At 37.6% G+C, this 18,665-nt stretch overlaps 4 protein-coding genes across 7 annotated transcripts; 1 reads left to right on the top strand and 3 right to left on the bottom strand.

Moving 5' to 3' along the window:
* Positions 270–8,792, bottom strand: LOC104754574 (cryptochrome-2). 4 transcript variants are annotated; one of them, XM_010476791.2, is made up of 5 exons: positions 8,479–8,790; positions 7,866–8,254; positions 6,757–7,784; positions 6,024–6,653; positions 270–318 (listed from the first exon to the last, which is right to left on the bottom strand). In XM_010476791.2, the coding sequence occupies exons 2-4, from the start codon at positions 8,176–8,178 to the stop codon at positions 6,063–6,065; spliced, it is 1,932 nt and encodes a 643-aa protein (XP_010475093.1). In that variant the 5' UTR covers positions 8,179–8,254; positions 8,479–8,790; the 3' UTR covers positions 270–318; positions 6,024–6,062. The 4 variants fall into 4 exon arrangements, with proteins under 4 accessions (XP_010475093.1, XP_010475095.1, XP_010475094.1 ...); XM_010476793.2 differs by lacking the exon at positions 270–318 and having other exon boundaries at positions 5,886–6,653; positions 6,757–7,469; positions 7,560–7,784; positions 8,479–8,782; XM_010476792.2 differs by lacking the exon at positions 270–318 and having other exon boundaries at positions 5,886–6,653; positions 7,866–8,251; positions 8,479–8,792.
* LOC104759071 (F-box protein DOR-like) lies at positions 598–1,320 on the bottom strand. Its single transcript, XM_019238820.1, has one exon. It carries the CDS (start codon positions 1,318–1,320, stop codon positions 598–600), a length of 723 nt encoding a protein of 240 aa, XP_019094365.1.
* On the bottom strand, positions 9,306–11,476 carry LOC104754575 (malate dehydrogenase, cytoplasmic 1). The gene is made up of 7 exons (XM_010476794.1): positions 11,318–11,476; positions 10,811–10,969; positions 10,544–10,719; positions 10,175–10,452; positions 9,955–10,090; positions 9,746–9,857; positions 9,306–9,663 (listed from the first exon to the last, which is right to left on the bottom strand). Exons 1-7 carry the CDS (start codon positions 11,358–11,360, stop codon positions 9,569–9,571), a joined length of 999 nt encoding a protein of 332 aa, XP_010475096.1. The 5' UTR covers positions 11,361–11,476; the 3' UTR covers positions 9,306–9,568.
* LOC104754577 (protein tas) lies at positions 11,639–14,429 on the top strand. The gene is made up of 8 exons (XM_010476795.1): positions 11,639–11,905; positions 12,010–12,105; positions 12,613–12,696; positions 12,959–13,119; positions 13,264–13,381; positions 13,489–13,624; positions 13,711–13,889; positions 14,028–14,429. The coding sequence occupies exons 1-8, from the start codon at positions 11,669–11,671 to the stop codon at positions 14,265–14,267; spliced, it is 1,251 nt and encodes a 416-aa protein (XP_010475097.1). The 5' UTR covers positions 11,639–11,668; the 3' UTR covers positions 14,268–14,429.

Below are 18,665 nucleotides of genomic sequence, written 5' to 3' on the forward strand. Positions count from 1 at the left end.
ATGGAGGTTTATATACAAGAGAGGTGAGGGAGCCTCTAGGTTTAGTCATTACTATACATTCCTAATATGGAGATATGATATGATCTTGTGTATCTTGGAGTATCTCTTACAATATATGCCAAAGTAAAATTATGTGAAGCAAGAGTAACTGTTACATACCTCTCCTGCACCCCAGACTAAGACTAAACAAAGATATTGTATATGTTTATTCATAGCAAATTGATAAACCGTAATTATCAGCGTTTATATATGTTTATGCAATCATTTCCTTCTGAGTATCATCAAAAGGAAGACAGAGTTAAAAACACATTCACACATCTACATGTTAAGCTTCATATATAACAGCACATAAAGCTTATTCTGATCATTTGCAACCATTTTTTCCCAAACTTGAAGCAATCAAAATTAAAATTTATACATCTACATTTGAATGTTGTATTGTAATTTGTACATGATCTAAATCGTAGATGCAGCCAACAAATTAGTTGAAAGATAAGGGCTATATTAAGAAAACCACCCTTTAGTTATGGTGCTAAATTTGGAAAAAAGAGAAAAAAAAAAGGTAGCTATATTAAAAAATCTAAGTTATATAAAAGCCTAAGTAAGATGCTTGACCTGCAAGTCCTCAACATGGTCTACAAAGGTGTACACATCACCCATGAACGCTCCCATTCCTTGGATTTGAACTCTTCTGATAGTTTTCTTCTCAAGATTGAAGTAGAAAACATAGAAAGGGTCGCTTGGATATATTCTCGACAAGATAACTTCATTATTACGGGTCACTCCAACAATGTGTAAGGTTATCTGTTCAAAAACATGCTCCCACTGAGGGGGAAAAATGTAAATATGCTTCGACCACTCATGTTTTTCGGGGTCGTCAAGAACACACAACACAAAAGCGCCAGTTTTTCCACTGACACAGTAATAATCTGGTGTCGTAATTGAACCCAATTTACCCTTGTAGTTTATCAGAGTTGATGTATCATGCACTACACTAGTGAAAGCTTCCGTGACTTTGATAAAGCTGAACTTCTCAGACCTAACATCAAAGCAAACTATCATAGAACACGATGAAGACATGGTTACCTTAGCTTGGTAGTACAAAACACCACTGATGCATATCACCTTCCATCCAGGACAATGGGGTATGCAACACTGGACCATTCTCCAAGATCCAGTTCCTCCTAATGTCAGAACTTGATGCTCCTCAGAGATCCCATTATCTGATCTAGATGGAAAGGTCATGGCCAACACCTTGAATTGTTTCTCGATCGGATCGTACCCTAAATAGCTACTCAGCGCCACTCTCCTCCTCGTCATCATTTTAGGTAAAGTAAAGGATTGTCCGGTGCTAGGGTTGCATATCACCGTCGCAACCAATCCATTTTTCCTTCCCCTTTTGTCATTAAAACAGACCAAGCCACTTATAGGATTAAATATTTGGAAGAGTCGATCACAGCGGAGCTTCATATGATAATCGGCTACTACAGGAAACCAGTTGTCACGAGTTTGTGGGGTCGAGAAGAATACCAACTCATTGTTTTTTACGCAGGTGAACAAAAGCTGAGGCCTACAAGAAGATTTGGTCAGGAACAACTCAGTGAAATCTGGGCGGCCAAGTATGGAACACCAGAGCTTAGATACGCTACGAAACCTTTCTATAGATTTCGCCGGCAAACTGGAGAGTATTTCGTAAATCAGATCACTTGGAATTGGCTCTGAAAATTCACTTCTCCTCCACGTCTTCATGTCGTTAAACCCTAGCTAGCTTCCACTCAGTCAGTAGTTTAGGGTCGATACGACGTTAAAAAAAAGTTAGGGTTCAGGTTCCGATAGGCTTAACCGTTTAAATAAAGCAAATGTAGCCCAATGTTCAATATATAGCCCATGTCGGAGTTTCGTGTTGTTGTTGTTTTTTCATTTAAAAACATACAAAAAATAAATTTTCGTTTGGAGCCTTGTAATTTTCGTTTTTTAAATGGAAAATTAAAATTAAAAACAAAAATAGTTTGCCACGAACACGTCCAAATAATTCTTAAAAATCTTAGGAATCTAACTTGGACAAATGCTTGTTTTCAAGTATTTTTAAGATAATACTTGTTAGCCACGAACACGTCCAAATGATCAAAGTGAGATCATGACAAGCATCCTGAGAGAAACCGCTGCGATGTAAAAAAAAACCAACACGTCTTGTGAGAAAGTGAGCAGGGAAAACCTAGGCAACACAGAACAAATAACAAATGTGCATCTCCATACCTGAAACCATAAATGATCCGCTGTTAGTATCTGAGCAAACTTGACAATCCTTGAGGCTGATGCAACGACAAAAACATGCACACCAAAGTTAGCAAGGGACAAGAGATAAAAAAAAAAGTAACCAGACATATATAAGCACGTCTCATGAGTGGTAACTTACCCATTCCATATTGCTGCTTGTTGTTATGATCCTTTGACAACATAATGACAAAGCTATTCAGGAGTAATTCCAAAATCTCCCTAGCCGGATGCAGTTGGGTTCTCACCAACCTGAGAGAAAAAGCAAAGAAGACCATTAGATACCAAGCATTCACATATGAAACAACAACACAAAAGGGAGAAACGGATCTAGGTCTTACTCTCCACTGTTAGCAGGGACGTAGAACGTATTGCTGTCAAAGTCGGGGTTGGTTTTCACTCTTACCAGACTCAACGGCGGCAATGACTTCAAGAGAGTCTGTGTTATTTCTCAAATAAATGTTGTATTTATAAACACAACACAGATGTGAAAAAAGAAATATGAAAAATTACATAGGTTCAAATCTATACCTCAAGAAGTATGTTTCTCTTGTTCTTTTTTTTCATCATTCAAGTTTTGGAGAGACAGTTTGTAGTCACGGACAGCTGCAGAGGAGAAGAAAGCATCAGAACAACACAAAGAGTCATTATCAAAAAAAGAATATCATAGATTAAGTGAAAAATTACTGTGACAAACCTCTCTGTTTTGTTTTTATCCCGAATGCTACTGCAGCAACCATCAAATCAGCTGAAACGAGAAAGAAGAGAAAACAGCATCAGAAGCAGGGTTAGTACTTAGTAGTATAACTTGGTAAATCACAAAAATCCAAGTAAAAAGAATAAAGAGAGGAGAACAGAGTTAACTTACCTTAACAGCATGAGGCAATGACAAGTACCTTTTAGTTCAAAGGATGGTGCGTTGAATTTTAGTGCCTTGTCGAGTTCCAACTTCAGTAGCACCTTGTTGTTCACCCAAAAAAAAACGTGAGTATTGTTAGAGGATAGAGATAAGCTTGTAATAGAAGAACATAAAGAAAAGAGTAAAATTGTGAGATGACTTACAAAGCAATAAGAAGAGGATGTCCTTTCCATCGTTTGGGTCCATAATTCAGCATCATCCTTAACAGTAATGGGAAGGAAGTGAACCTCAGCAAATTAAAGAAGACATCACCAGCTCTCCGCATATGATCCTGTAAAAAATGGATTTCATATCAGAAAGAAAAAAAGCAGACAGCATCAGAAGCAGGGTTAGTAGTTTAACTTGGTAAATCTAAAAATCCATGTAAAAAGAAGAAAGAGAGAAGCACATAGTTAATCAGTTAACTTACCTTAAGCCAATGACTTACCCGTCTCTCCATATTGATGGTAACCAACTCCTGAGAGGAAAACAAAAAGGACATATCAACAGTTGTTTCACTATATATCGAAAAAGAGAGAGTAAAATATGGGAGATTAGGAAGACAAACAAAAAAGAAGACTCCACAATCAAACCATAACCGAGAGATCTTAGTACCAGAAACCACAAAAGGTCTTGCGCTTTAGCAAGTCATCATCATCTCCACTGATGCCTTTCTCTGCTAGTCTACAGCAAATTTGACAATCCTTGAGGCTGATGCAACAAACAAACAAAAAACATGCATACCAATAGTTAGCTAGCTAGAGACAAAAAGATAAGAAACAAAATAACAAGACATGTATAATAAGCAAGTCTAAGCTCATGGCTGAAAACTTACCCACTTCATATTGCTGCTAGCTGTGATCCATCCTTTGACAAAGCTTGCTGTTCAAAAGTAAGACCTGCAACAAAGAGAGAGAGAGAGTGAGACCCCCCCCCAAAAAAGAAAAGAAGTCGTTAAAATCAAACAGAGAGTGACAAGGATGAATAAAAACCCAAGAAGATCTTAGTACCCTCCTCCTCAATCAAATCATCAGGGAAAGATCTTAGTACCCTCCTCCTCAATCGCCGATCGATCAATACAGTTATCCTCCGCAATCAATCAATCTGGATTAACAATATAATAATAGAAACTATGAGTAAATAAAAGGAAATCGAGTGAGGAAAAAAAAAAACCCTAGAATATAGAAATCAATTTAGAGATCAAACCGTAGAAGAAGTTGAGAGTTCAGAGACGAAAGCCACGCTTCCAAAAAGCACCTGCGAGAGACAGAAGGAGAAGAAGAAGAAGAAGAAGAAACGAGTTAGCAAAAAAAAACAGAGGAAGAAACACAAAAAGCAATCACCGAAAGATCAAAGCCAAACCCTAGAAGAAGAACTCACTCAGAGGCCGTGGGAGCGATAATCAGATAATAAACTTGCTTTCGAAACACACACACCTGCAACAAGAGACGACGAAGAAACAAAACAAAAAAAATCAGAGACGCGACGCGTTAAGAAGAAGAAGAACAGAGCAATGCAATTGGATTGAGAGAGAGACCAAACCCTAGAAGGATAGGAACGAAACCCTAGAAGAATAGGAACGAAACCTTAGAAGATCATCGGTTTTGAAAACGCAGACTCGCCGAAGAATACACAAACGGAAAAGAAGAAGAAGATGAATTGTGTTGAGTCGAAGCGAAGCAGAGACAACAAAATATAATACAGTGAAGAACAGAGTAGAGGCATTTATTTATAGATAAATATTATTATGACGGTCACGATTTCATTACTAAACTAGGGTTTCGACGGTCACGATTTTCTCACTTACCCTATTTCCTTTTTCCAACTTTCTTCTTATTGGACTGGGCTGAGTATTATTAATGGATAAAATTTAACCAAACAAGATTGGACAAATCCTTCATTATATGGGCTGAGTAAGCCTTAATGGGCTGGGCTTACTACTCCATCATTTATATGTCTATTTTTTAAAACGTTGTCGTTTATTTCTTTTCCTTTCTTCGTTATTCAATGTTTTTACACAGAACCTTCCCATATATGAGGAGCGTTTGACCAAACCGTTCTAAATCAGTTTCACCTCTACTCTAGTAATATGCTCTGTTTTATATTTCTCTGCGAGATACAGAAAGGGAGAGGAGGAACGTTCCCACTGATGATGCTACGGAAGCTGTGAGAGGGTATTCTCATATAAACATCATTGCATTTTGTATTTTCTGAAAAATGATTAAAATTGGTTTTCAAATCCCTGGTGAATCGTATGTGTGTGTCAGTGTGTGTGTGAATTTAGTTCCACTGGAGCGGCAAGCAACGATGATGTGTAAGACTAACGTTGATTCATCTTTGTAAAGGTCAAATGTGATTTTAAAACCTTCATCTAAGTAACATACATATTCCATCTAGCTCCTTAGACTTGGGGGGAACCACACCAATAACTTCATATTTCAAATATTAGCCTTACACTCCAACCATTCTAGACTTCAATGTGTGGTAACAACTGCAACAAGGGCATGACATGCCAAACAAGATGAGGCTCCTCAAGTTACGAACAAAATATTATGAGTTGCGAAAACATTACTTCAACAATTGTAGAGGCAAGTCAAAGCTAGGCAACTCTGTGTTAAACAAAACAAAAAGGTACACTAGCCAGAGTATAATCCCTCAGAGTAACTGTTAGTCTGTTACACACCTCTTCCGCACCCCCGACCGCAACAAAGACTAAACAAAGATATTGTAAATGTTTATTCATAGCCAATTGACATAAAACCGTAATTATTAGCGTTATATATGTTTTATGCAATCATTTCCTTCTGAGTATCATCAAAAGGAAGACAGAGTTAAAAACACATTCACACACCTACATGTTAGGCTTTATATATAATAAAGCTTATTCTGATCATTTGCAACCATTTTTCCCCAAACTTGTTGCAATCTGATCAGAAGAATCTTGAATACCTTCCAAATTCTTCCCATCTGATGCCAACGAGCAAGAATGAGAAACGAAGAACACACTCGAAGAAGAAGAAGACTCAGCAGTCGAAAACAATTCCCTTTCGTCAAATCCTCTAGATTTCTTCATGTCTCTCTCTTCTTCTTCTTCCTCAGGTTTCCCTCTCTTTGACCCGTTGTAACGAACAGCCGAAGGTACTTGTTGGTCATTAGAAGACACAGACGGGCAAAGTCCAGGTTCTTTAATGGTATTAGCCCCTAAGGCCTCAAAGCTGTCTGCTACAATCTCATCGGGTGCTGCCCCTATCATTATCTGTGCTTCACGGGTTCTTGATATGGCTTTAGCGAGTAATTCACGAGCTGTGTCGATGTCTACAATGGGTTTTGCATAGTTTGTCCCGAGTTCCACTCCAGAAGCTTTGAGTACCGTTAAAGGAGCGTCCCATGGATGATGGATCCATTCAGTTGGCAATCTCGCTAGCTCGGGAAGCCATTGCCTTATGTACTCACCTTCCGGGTCATATTTGGCGCCTTGTAACTGAAATTTAAAACAGAGATGTTCATAGACTTCAGAACTAAAATAACCATAACCAAATAAGCCTAAAAACTCTAAACTGTATAAGACGAGATTCATAGCTTACCGCGGGGTTGTCCAAGCGATCAAGCTCATGGCCATCAGGTATGCTCCCAGAGATATACTGCCAGCCAAGGATGTCACATTCCAAATCAGCATCCAAAAGTGTATCCCAGAAATACTTCATTCCCCATTTCCATGGAAGGAGAAGAAACTTCACAGCAAAGCTTGAAACAATCACTCTTATTCTGTTATGCATCCATCCGGTAGCCCAAAGCTCTCTCATTCCAGCATCTACCAAAGGATAACCGGTCCTGCCTTGTCTCCAGGCCTTGAACTTATCAACATCAGCATCCCAAGGGAAAAACCGAAGGTGACTCAACAATGATTGCTCGTGAGTAAACGGGAAGTTGAAACATATATAACGAGAATACTCTCTTAGACCGATCCCTCTAAGAAAAAGATCTGCACTTTCTTCTCCTTCACTGTTCTTATCTCTTGCCCATATAATATGTTTCATCCGGGCACACTGGAAGACATGCCTGACGCTTATTTCCCCAAAATGGAGATATGGAGAAAGAAGTGAAGTTGAATTCCCAACAACTTTCTTGCTGCTCTTTGCGTAACTCATCAACTGCTTCTCGATGAACTCATTTAGTATCTTATCAGCATTGCTCCATCCTGGAGACCAAGCTCTTGTTAACAACGCATTGCTCGGCTTTTCAGCCTCATTCTCTAAGCCTAGTTCTTCGATTGAACATGCCCAAACCGCTTCAGCCGCTAACAAAGAAAAGACATAAACTTTTACTACTTCTCCTGAAGAAATCAAAAACGTTTTAGCTTTTACATAATACTCTTTTAAGGTCTTACCAGCAGTTAATGGTATCAACCGCCAAGGAGGAGGAAGCATAACTGACTCAATCGGCATATCTAAGCATTTCTTCCAGTACGAACTGAAACTCGTAAAAGGTTTGCCCTTATCGCAGTATATCTCCCACGGCTCATACAACAGATCTCCATTGTAGCTTTGCACAGAGATCCCACGTTCCACCAGCTTCTCCTTTACGGTATGGTCCCGAACTAACGAAACAGGATCTACAACAAAGAAGACATGTTACATTAGAGTTGTCTTCTACACTAACTTCAAGAGAATTTATATCACTTGAGATGTAGTACCGTAGAGATGGTTAAAAACGACTTTTGTAGCACCGGTAACGCGGATACAATCCAAGATGGCAGAAACGGTGTTATGCGTTTTGATTAAAGTGAGGTCAGAGCCAAGAGCCTTCAAGGATTGAGATAAGTGAGCAAGTGATTGTTTCATCCACCATCTCGAAGCTCTTCCAGGATAAAACTGTCCTTCTTCTTCAGGACACCAAATAAAGACAGGAAAAACAGATCCTTCGTGAGCAGCTGCTGCTAATGCAGGATTATCCTCAATCCTTAGGTCTCTTCTAAACCAAACTATGGTCTTTTTGTCCGTCGTCATAGTTACTCTTTCTGAATCAATACCGAATCAGCTAAAGTTCCACTCTTTAACCTCAAGCTCCCCCAGATGTTAGCTACTATATCAATAATAGAGAATGATTAATCAGAAAGCTATGATCTTTCAAGTCCTAACCACAAAATAATCTACAAAAAATAACATACAAGAAGGGCTTTGATTTAACCCTAATCCTTAAACCAGAGCAAGCAAGAGAATTTTCAATAGAGAGAAACGAGAAATCAAAGGATGAAGATCTACTAAATGAAATACAAAAATCAAAAGCTGGAAGCTTTTTTTTTTTACCAGAACTTGAAATCAGAGTAGTGGTAGATATCTCTCTCTCGGCGAAAAAGATCTGGAATCAAAAGACTGACAAAGGTTTAATTTTTAGTGACTTGGGATCTTCTTTCTTCCTATTTTGGGTAAGATTTGAGATCTAACGAAAGACGAAAACATTACCCATGAGAGAGTAGTAGTATGAATGTAATAATAATTGTCAAATATAATAATAATCACAACGAGCCAAAAGTAGGGAACTTTATCCAGAACTTGTGGCGTATGTTCTTATAATATTGTTTTTTTTACCGACATCTCATCTCTCATTTGCTAATCTGCGATTTTATTGGGATCGATCATCATACCAAACTTTTTGGTAATAAGATATTTTATTTTGTTTATAAGAGAGATCGAATTGTGTTTGGGTGTTCTAGTGGGCCTTTAAACCTAGAGTGAAGTGAAGATACTCTTATAAAACGTTTGGGGCCAAGGACGGTGGTGGTTCATGAACTCGATTCTGCACATGCCCACTTTTGTAGAATCCATTATAATATGTCTACATAAAAAAGCTCATGTATTGTGCATAACTTAAAAAAGGTTCTCATTTGTTCTAAGCAAAATCCACTGCTTTGTTACTTTACAAAAGGGAAAGAGATGATAAAAATTCTCAAACTTTGAATATTCGTGTTCCAGCCCTCATAAAACTCAAATCCTCGTATACCTTAATTGGTGTGGACTAGTGACTACTATTGTTATAAGGATCGTCGAAAAATAGAAACTCAAACTTAAAAAAGATTCAAGTATGTTGTATTTTAAGTCCACATTAGAATTTCAATTGGGTAAGACTAGGTAAATGAGCACAAACGATAAACCATGGAATTGCCTATTTTCCTTTTTTATGGGTAAACCAAATCAGACACACATAATAAACGATATCCTGGTTTAGAAACAGACCAGGGACAATGCTCATCAGTCATCAAAGAGAAACCCACAAAGAGGTTCTATAACAGTGTTTTTGGAGTTTTTTTTTAAAAGACATTTCTTATTCCGACAAAGCCTTGCAGCAAGCTTTTTAACGATCTCAACTCTTAAATGGCTTCAAAAGAAGAGTATTGGTTTAAGAGAGGCATGAGTACGCCAAGTCCTTCTCTTCCTTGAGCTCCTCTGCAGTCAAATCCATCTTCTTCCTTGATACTTCATCGATCGGAAGGCCTAACCAAAACAAAATTCACATTAGCATGCACAAATTTGGGTTTCAAAATTAGGATTTTGAGTTGAAAAATCTTGTTTTTACCTTGGACAATGCTCCACTCTCCATTGCGACAGGTTACAGGGAAGGAGTAGATAAGTCCTGATGGAACGTTGTAAGAACCATCGGAGTATACTCCCATGGAAACAAAGGTACCCTGACCAATTAAATCAAAAAGAGAACTCATATTAGAAAAACTATTATAAACAACATTGAAGAGAAAAAAAGCAGAGAAGAAGAGTTTATTTATGAACCTCTGGAGTTCCAAGGACCCAGTCACGGATGTGATCACAAGCAGAGCTAGCAGCAGAAAGTGCACTAGACAACTTCCTAGCCTTGATGATTGCAGCTCCTCGTTGTTGAACTGTAGAGATGAATTCTCCGTTCAACCTACAGTAAATAGTTAAATGAAATTAGAATTTACTTCGAGAGCAAAAAGAAAGGGTCTTAAGTTCTATGGCATGACAAGCATACCATTCATCGTCCTTGACGAGCTCACGAACAGGCTTTTCACCAGAAGAGGTCTGCACTTTAGCATGGTTGACATCTGGGTACTGTGTGGATGAGTGGTTTCCCCAAATGATCACGTTCTTAACATCAGACACTGGCACGCTCAACCTCTCAGAGACCTGACCCAATGCCCTGTTGTGGTCAAGCCTTGTCAAACAAGTGATATTCTTTTCAGGGATGGATGGTGCAAATTCCTTCAGGATCAATGCGTTGGTGTTTGCGGGGTTGGCAACAACAAGAACCTGAAAACGACAAAACAAAAGAGAATGTATGAGCAAGAGAATCACAACACTCCAATGAAACCGAACTAATAAGCAAACATCCTTCCATCACCTTGCAGTTTGGAGCGGCATGCTTCTCCAATGCAGCAGCCTGAGACTTGTAAATAGAGACATTCTTGGACATGACATCCTTCCTCTCCATACCTTCTTTCCTTGGGAAACCACCAACCATAACAGCAACGTTGACTCCAGTACATCCTTCAACGGCATCAGTTGTAGCAACAACACCTGATAATACACGTCAAACGTTCATCATCTTACCCACTTGAGCAATATTCACAGTAAAAGAACAAACTTTAAAAACTCTTAACTACTGTACCTTTGAGAAGAGGGAAAGCAGCATCGATCAACTCCATCTTGACACCGTTAAGTGCTTCAGCAGCAGGAGGAATATCCAACATGTGGAGGATAACAGGCTGGTCAGCACCAAGCATGATTCCCCTTGCAATCATTGGTACAAGAGCATATCCAATTTGTCCTGCATAACCACAACAGTTTGTTATTATGTCTAACTAACTATAAAAGTCCATCCCAAAATCAATCGATGGTCAACCTCTACAGCAAGACAACAGGATGGTTTTTGCAAGAAGCAAGATGACTACAAGAATCCTAGCAAGGTCAAGATCCAGCAAACACATACGATCAGATCCAACGAAACAAGAGTTGACCAATATTTCATCGATCAACGGTACAACCTAAGACTATGCAGAGATCTCTGACTTAGAGTAAGCAAGAGAGCTTTGCGAATATTTTACTAGCAGGAGATCCACAAAATCAGAGATAGAAGATATATACATGATCGCAAAACAGATAAGGTTTTATATACCTGCAGCTCCAGTGACGAGAACACGAACTGGTTCCTTGGCCATCGGATCTAGATCGGAGATTATCGCCGGTAAAAAAGGATCGGAGTTGGAGGATTTTGGACTTTTGAGAGAGCGGAGAGTCAGTGAAAGATATCGTTGAGGATTGTGTCCTTGAAGCTCACTCTTGTCTTATATTTATCGAAGATAACGATGGAAAACAAAATATCCAATAAATATTATATTGGGCCTTTGAAGATTAGGCCCAAAATAATTTAAGCCCATAATTTTCAAAACCGTGAATCAATTTAACAGTGGATGGATATATATTGGTGGGCGATAAGGCGAGAACCACGTCCACTACAATCCCCGGTATGGCGTCATCTTACGTCACCTTCTCAACGGTTACTCCGGCGGTCAACGGCAGAAACAGTACGGACTATATTCGAGGTTTCGGTCGCTTACCCTTCACGCGTCGCCGTGTAACTCCACCACCGAATGCTCGGAGGAGAACTTCGGTTGTGGTGAAAGCGTCGGCGAAGAAGAATGCAATGGAGTACCGGAAATTAGGAGATTCCGATCTTAACATCAGCGAAATTACTTTTGGCACTGTAAGGATGAATCTCTTTTATTCAAATTTGTTGGCTTTTGAGTTGGGTCAGGTTACTTTATAGAATTGCAAGTTTTTTGGTGAAATTATTTCGAATTCCTCCAGATGACATTTGGAGAGCAAAATACTGAGAAAGAAGCTCATGAGATGTTGAGTTATGCAATTGAAGAGGGCATCAACTGTATTGACACTGCTGAAGCTGTGAGTTTTTTTTCTTTTAAAAATCTTTATTTGTTCATATTTCTCTTCAAATTTGGTGAAAAAAGTTTGAATCTTTTTTGCTTTATGTATATGTGTTTTGATTATTGACTATGCATATATGAGCTAAAGACCTATGTCTTCTCTTTCCTGGCTTATATTACACATGTATTGAGATGATGTTTATGGAAAGGGTTGTTTAAGCCATGTCTCTCCATGGTTGGTGAACTCTGGTTTTATAGTGCAGCTTGTTTAATGCTTTTTGATGAAGGAACTTGAGTTATTGTTGTAAGAATCTACAGAATGAGATATGTATTTGACTTTCAACTGTTTGCAACTTGGAACGGTGATATTTGTTTGTTCTAAACAGCATTATTTAGTTTTGTTTAGAGTCTACAGAATGAGATATGTATTTGATTTTAACACTTGTGTTTAGCTTTCTGGGACTTGCTTAGACGTGTAGATTTGATGTGGTAATTTTTTAATTTATTTAGTCATATATTATTTCAGTACCCTATACCGATGAAGAAGGAGACTCAAGGAAAAACCGATCTTTTTATCAGTAGCTGGTTGAAGTCTCAGCAACGTGACAAGGTATCACCATCTGCCATGTTTTGGATGCATATTGTAGTGTTGCAGTTCTTGGATTCTGTTGGATTGATATGGAACTAGTTTATACTGACTTTGACTCTTTGAAGTTCTTACGTGCTATGTAACTGTCAGTAAAGTTTACCCTTCGTGTTTGAAGTCATCATTGTCTTTGTCAATTTAATGGTCAAGTATAATTTCTAAATCCGCAAAACCTCCTTGAAGCTTTAATTTTTTTTTATTGATGTTCTCATTTTGTTTTGAACAGATTGTTTTGGCAACTAAAGTATGTGGATACTCAGAAAGATCAAGTTACATAAGGGACAGTGGTGAGGTTCTGCGTGTAGATGCTGCTAATATCAAAGAAAGTGTCGAGAAAAGTCTTAAGCGCCTTGGAACTGATTACATTGATTTGCTTCAAATACACTGGTAACATCGCCTTATTTTGTGGTCTAAGCCTAACTCATATGCTACATTGTTTGAGAAAGTTGTTGGCCATTCCATTGGCATAGTATTTCTATATTCATCATCGAATGTCTCAAAATCATGATACTGAATTTTTTTTCAGTCCAGGCCAGATCGATATGTACCACTCTTCGGCGATTTTTACTATGACACGTCGAAATGGAGAGCAAGTGTACCATTTTCTGAACAACTAAGGGCCTTTCAGGATCTCATAGACGAAGGAAAGGTAGTGCTATGATTCCTTAATAATCAGATGTTATATTGAGTTATAAAAATTCCTTACTGTAAACCTCAAACACAGAATTTGAAAGTGATTCCCGAATTCTGTAACAGGTTCGCTACATCGGTGTCTCGAACGAAACTTCATATGGAGTGATGGAGTTTGTTAATGCAGCAAAAATTGAAGGACTACCAAAGATTGTGAGCATCCAGAATGGTTACAGCTTGCTAGTTAGATGCCGGTTCGAAAGTAAGTTATCTTTCTGGAAAACCTAGAGAGCAAGAGTGTAGGAGGAGCATGTTCTAAAATTATTTTGTTTTGGGTTAAAATCACAGTTGATCTGGTAGAAGTATGCCACCCAAAAAATTGCAATGTTGGCTTGCTTGCTTACTCCCCTCTTGGAGGTGGCTCGTTGTCTGGGAAGTACTTGGCTCCAGACTCTGAAACTACAAAAAATGCAAGGCTAAATCTTTTCCCAGGATACATGGAACGTTACAAGGGATCCCTAGCCAAGGTTTGTTCTTGATCCAACTATGCTTGCATCTTTTTATGTAGTGTAACAATTAAGAAACTGCTATCAGCTTGAATGTAGTTGTAAAAAGCCACGCGGTGAAAGTTTCTGAGGTCAATATTATTTCTCTTCCGATGTCAGGAAGCAACCATACAATACATTGAGGTGGGGAAGAAGCACGGTTTAACTCCGGTTGAGTTAGCACTCAGGTTTGTACGTGACCGGCCCTTTGTGACGAGCACGATCATTGGGGCCACGTCGGTAGAGCAACTAAAAGAGGACATTGATGCTTTTCTGATGACAGAGCGGCCGTTTTCGCCAGAAGTTTTGGCGGATATCGACGCTGTTTTCAAAAGGTTCAAAGACCCTTCTTTCGTTTGAAAGAACAAAAAGGTTTCTAATGAGTTTGTGTGACCTCACCGTGAACGTCCATAAGTTAATTTAGCATGAATTTGTATTTTTTTACAGTTGTTGTATGTCTCGATATGATAGAGATACATAGACTATCAGAGTGTTATATAATGAAGCACAGTTACAAACGTTTGTGTGACCTCAAAGTGAACGTCCATATGTTGTTAATTTAGCATGAATTTAGTTTTTTTACAGTTGTGTCTCGATATGGTTAGATAGACACTACGACTCACAGAGTCTCATATATAATGAGCCACAGTTACAAACGTTTCAACGCTCTAATGATTTTATAATGGACCTTAACCAATTCCAGTTTATCCATTAATCTTGTTATATCATATACCGGACTTGTAAAAAAAAAATTGATGGGTTGGGCCGATCTCAACACAGCCCAGTAAGAAGTATACACTTTTAAAGTAGCGGACGAAGGTAACTGTGAGTTAGCCGTTGAGTATGTAACGGTAACTTATGACTTTTTTTACTTCAGAATTCGAAAACTATCCGTTAGTAATCTTTCCCAAACGGTAACTAATGACGTCAAAGCTGACATTTTTAATTCCCAATTCGAAAACTATCCGTTAGTAATTTTCCCCAACGGTAAAAAAATTATCTATATATAGTAAGCAATACACACAGCCTTTGGGTCACAGCTAAATAATCCAAAAGATGTAAATAGAAACTTATAGCCCTCTCCTCGTCTCTCTCCCTCTTCATCTCTGGCGCCCAAAACTCAGCCAATCTTCATACACCTCCAAGGCTCCAACTGCCAAAACTCAGCCAATCTTCATACACCTCCAAGGCTCCAACTGCCAAAACTCAGCCAATCTTCATACACCTCCAAGGCTCCAACTGCCAAAACTCAGCCAATCTTCATACACCTCCAAGGCTCCAACTGCCAAAACTCAGCCCTGTTTTTATTTTACAGTGAGTTACTTTGATATGTTTTATTTAATAATTGATTTTTGCATTCTTGCCATGTTGTTTGGGTTTATTTCACTGGATTACTTCTCCTAGCTCTTAGTGCTTTGTTTTGACCTATGTTGATTTTGATTTCTATGCTATTCTTGTCGATACTTCGTTTTAAACTTATGGATCAGCCTCATATTTTCGTTGTTATTATTTCTTTGGTTTTATATATAGTCTTGATAATGTATTAATTAAAATAATGTTTTTTTCTTGCAAGGTGTCCTTCGGATGAGGAGGACAGAGCTTTTGAGCCAGCAACAATTTTCCACGGCTCTCGTTTACCCAAACCAAGAAACCTGAATTGCAGTTTCCATCGAGGTTAGTTTTTTCAAGAAACCACCACTTGTATCATCAACAAATAGTTAAAACACTTCTTAGCCGAAACATTCAACACGACTTTTAGTTTTGAACATTCCCACACACGCTCGAAGTATTTTTTAGTGTAAACTCTGCTCTTTTTTTTTTTACCTATGTTATTTCTATGCTATTCTTGTTGATTTTTCGTTTGAAAAACCTATGGATTAATTAAAATGTTGAATGGTTAGGTGCAATGTTTTATTATATAATATGAACAGCCTCTTATTTTCGTAACAATTTCTTTGTATTGATGAAATATTTATTTTTGTTTTGCAAGGAATTTGGACGAGGAGGACAAAGCGAAGCCAACACAGCAAAGCTTTCAAGCCAAACGTGCGAAGCCAACACAGCAAAAGCTTTCAAGCCAAACGTCACCCAAACAGAAATAGCAATTTCCTCGACGTTAGTTTTGAATGGTTAGGTGCAATGTTTTATATAATATGATCAGCCTCATATTTTCGTAACGATTTCTTTGATTTGTATTGATGAAAATTTTATTTTTGTTTTGCAAGGAATTTGGACGAGGAGGACAAAGCGAAGCCAACAAACCCAAACAGAAATAGCAATTTCCTCGAGGTTAGTTATTCAATGCAAAGCTTTCAAGGCCTTAGTCAGAATTTAGAAACATGTAGTCGAAACATAACATCAAAAGGCCTAGAAATCAGACGAAACACACGTCAAAAGTTAGTCAGAATTTTAACTCTTTAGTCAAAAATTAGACGAAACACTTAGTCATAATAATGATCGATTCAACCCACTTTAGTATAAACTAGTTAGTCATAAACATGTCCGGCTCTAAGGGTGTGTTGGATGCCACTTATATAGTCTCTGAAAACACTTGAGTAATTCAACTAATTTCTTACTAAAATCGAAATACTCTATTATTATAGGGGAAAGATATTTTCCAACCAAAAACGAAGAGATGGTTAGAGGGGAAACATTTTTAGTACAAATACTTGGTCGAAAACAATTTAGGCGCGGCCGAAAACAATTTAGACGGTCGAAAACAATTTAGACGACCAAAAACAATTTTAGACGGCTAAACAAACACAGATTTTTAACCGAAAACAATTTTAGACGGTTAAACAAACACAGATTTTTAACTAATTCGACAATTGTTTTGTTACACGGTCATATTTAAAAACAAACACAAATTTTTAACTAATTCGACAATTGTTTTGTTACACGGTCATACTTAAAAAATAATTTATTAAACGATACCCGAAAATTTCTGTAAATTTTTTGAATCGATTAGTCACTTTTAATCAAAGCACAGATTTTAAATTACTTTATTATTATCCCGAAAATTTCTGTAAATTTTTTGAATCGAAATGAATATAGTTTTAGTCACTTTTAATCAAAGCACAGATTTTAAATTACTTTATTATTATTATTTTTAGCTAACTTTGATCAAAATATTTCAGTACAGTGGAAGGTGAAGGAAAGGTCATACTTAAAAACAAACACAGATTTTTAACTAATTCGACAATTGTTTTGTTACACGGTCATACTTAAAAAATAATTTATTAAACGATACCCGAAAATTTCTGTAAATTTTTTGAATCGATTAGTCACTTTTAATCAAAGCACAGATTTTAAATTACTTTATTATTATCCCGAAAATTTCTGTAAATTTTTTGAATCGAAATGAATATAGTTTTAGTCACTTTTAATCAAAGCACAGATTTTAAATTACTTTATTATTATTATTTTTAGCTAACTTTGATCAAAATATTTCAGTACAGTGGAAGGTGAAGGAAAGGTCATACTTAAAAACAAACACAGATTTTTAACTAATTCGACAATTGTTTTGTTACACGGTCATACTTAAAAAATAATTTATTAAACGATACCCGAAAATTTCTGTAAATTTTTTGAATCGAAATGAATATAGTTTTAGTCACTTTTAATCAAAGCACAGATTTTAAATTACTTTATTATTATCCCGAAAATTTCTGTAAATTTTTTGCATCAAAATGAATATAGTTTTAGTTACTTTTAATCAAAGCACAAATTTTAAATTACTTTATTATTATTATTTTTAGCTAACTTTGATCAAAACATTTCAGTATAGTGGAAGGTGAAGGAAAGAAGCAGAGCAAGAAGTGACACTGATCATCAAGCTTTTTTTGGTCAAACTCAGATTTCATTCAAATTAAAAGAGTTATTCCTCCTTAAGGAGAAGGTACAAAAAAGGCTATCAGAAGCCCAAACAAACCAAACCACTTGAGCAAATGGTAAAGCAACAACAATAACGAAAGCATAAGCTAAACATAGATAAAGGGATAAATGGGAGCTAACAAGCTCAAACCATGGATAAAGGGATAAATGGGAGCTAACAAGCTCAACCAAAGTAGATTGGTTCTTGAATGGAGGAAACGAAACCTCTAAAGACACCAACGACAAACAGTCAGCAAATACTGAACGGGGACAGTCTTGAGCAACAATCCTCGCTTCTACTTCAAGTAGAATAGTTTTCAGAACAAAGCTCCCTGTGACAATACCACTAAAACCGAGTGAAGTATTTGGGAGGATAATAAGCTCCTTAAAGGAGAGATGAGAGCTATAAAAGCCTCAGTGAACCAGAAAATCTGGAACGGTGAAGGAGAGCAAAGATCTCTTTCCAATCTGCAACAAAGTGGCTACTAACATAGCCAATTCAAAGTAAAATCTGCATACTGCAGTAAGGGTTCGCACTAAGGCGATAAAGATACCACAAGAAGGCACAAATGTGGATCCAAGGATATCCAAATTCATCAAAGGAGTAAAACATAGATCCGAATTCCACAAAGCCAGAGCCACACTCTCAACGATCATCCAAGAACTTTCCAAAATAGAAGCACCAGAGACCGAAGAACAGGAGCATACCTGGGGGAACAGGAGAGGAGGTGTGTTGATTGAGATGGAGAACGAATAATCAACTCTGCTGCCAACGAGACTGAGAAGCCGGTGTGACTTGACGACATGAGCGACGAGAGTCTTAGCCGGAGAGGGATATGGAGGGTCCGGAGTTGAGCTAAGGATAGAAAGCCCCAACAAAGAAGC

The sequence above is a fragment of the Camelina sativa genome, chromosome 17, assembly GCF_000633955.1.
Source record: "Camelina sativa cultivar DH55 chromosome 17, Cs, whole genome shotgun sequence".
NCBI classification, from domain to species: domain Eukaryota; kingdom Viridiplantae; phylum Streptophyta; class Magnoliopsida; order Brassicales; family Brassicaceae; genus Camelina; species Camelina sativa.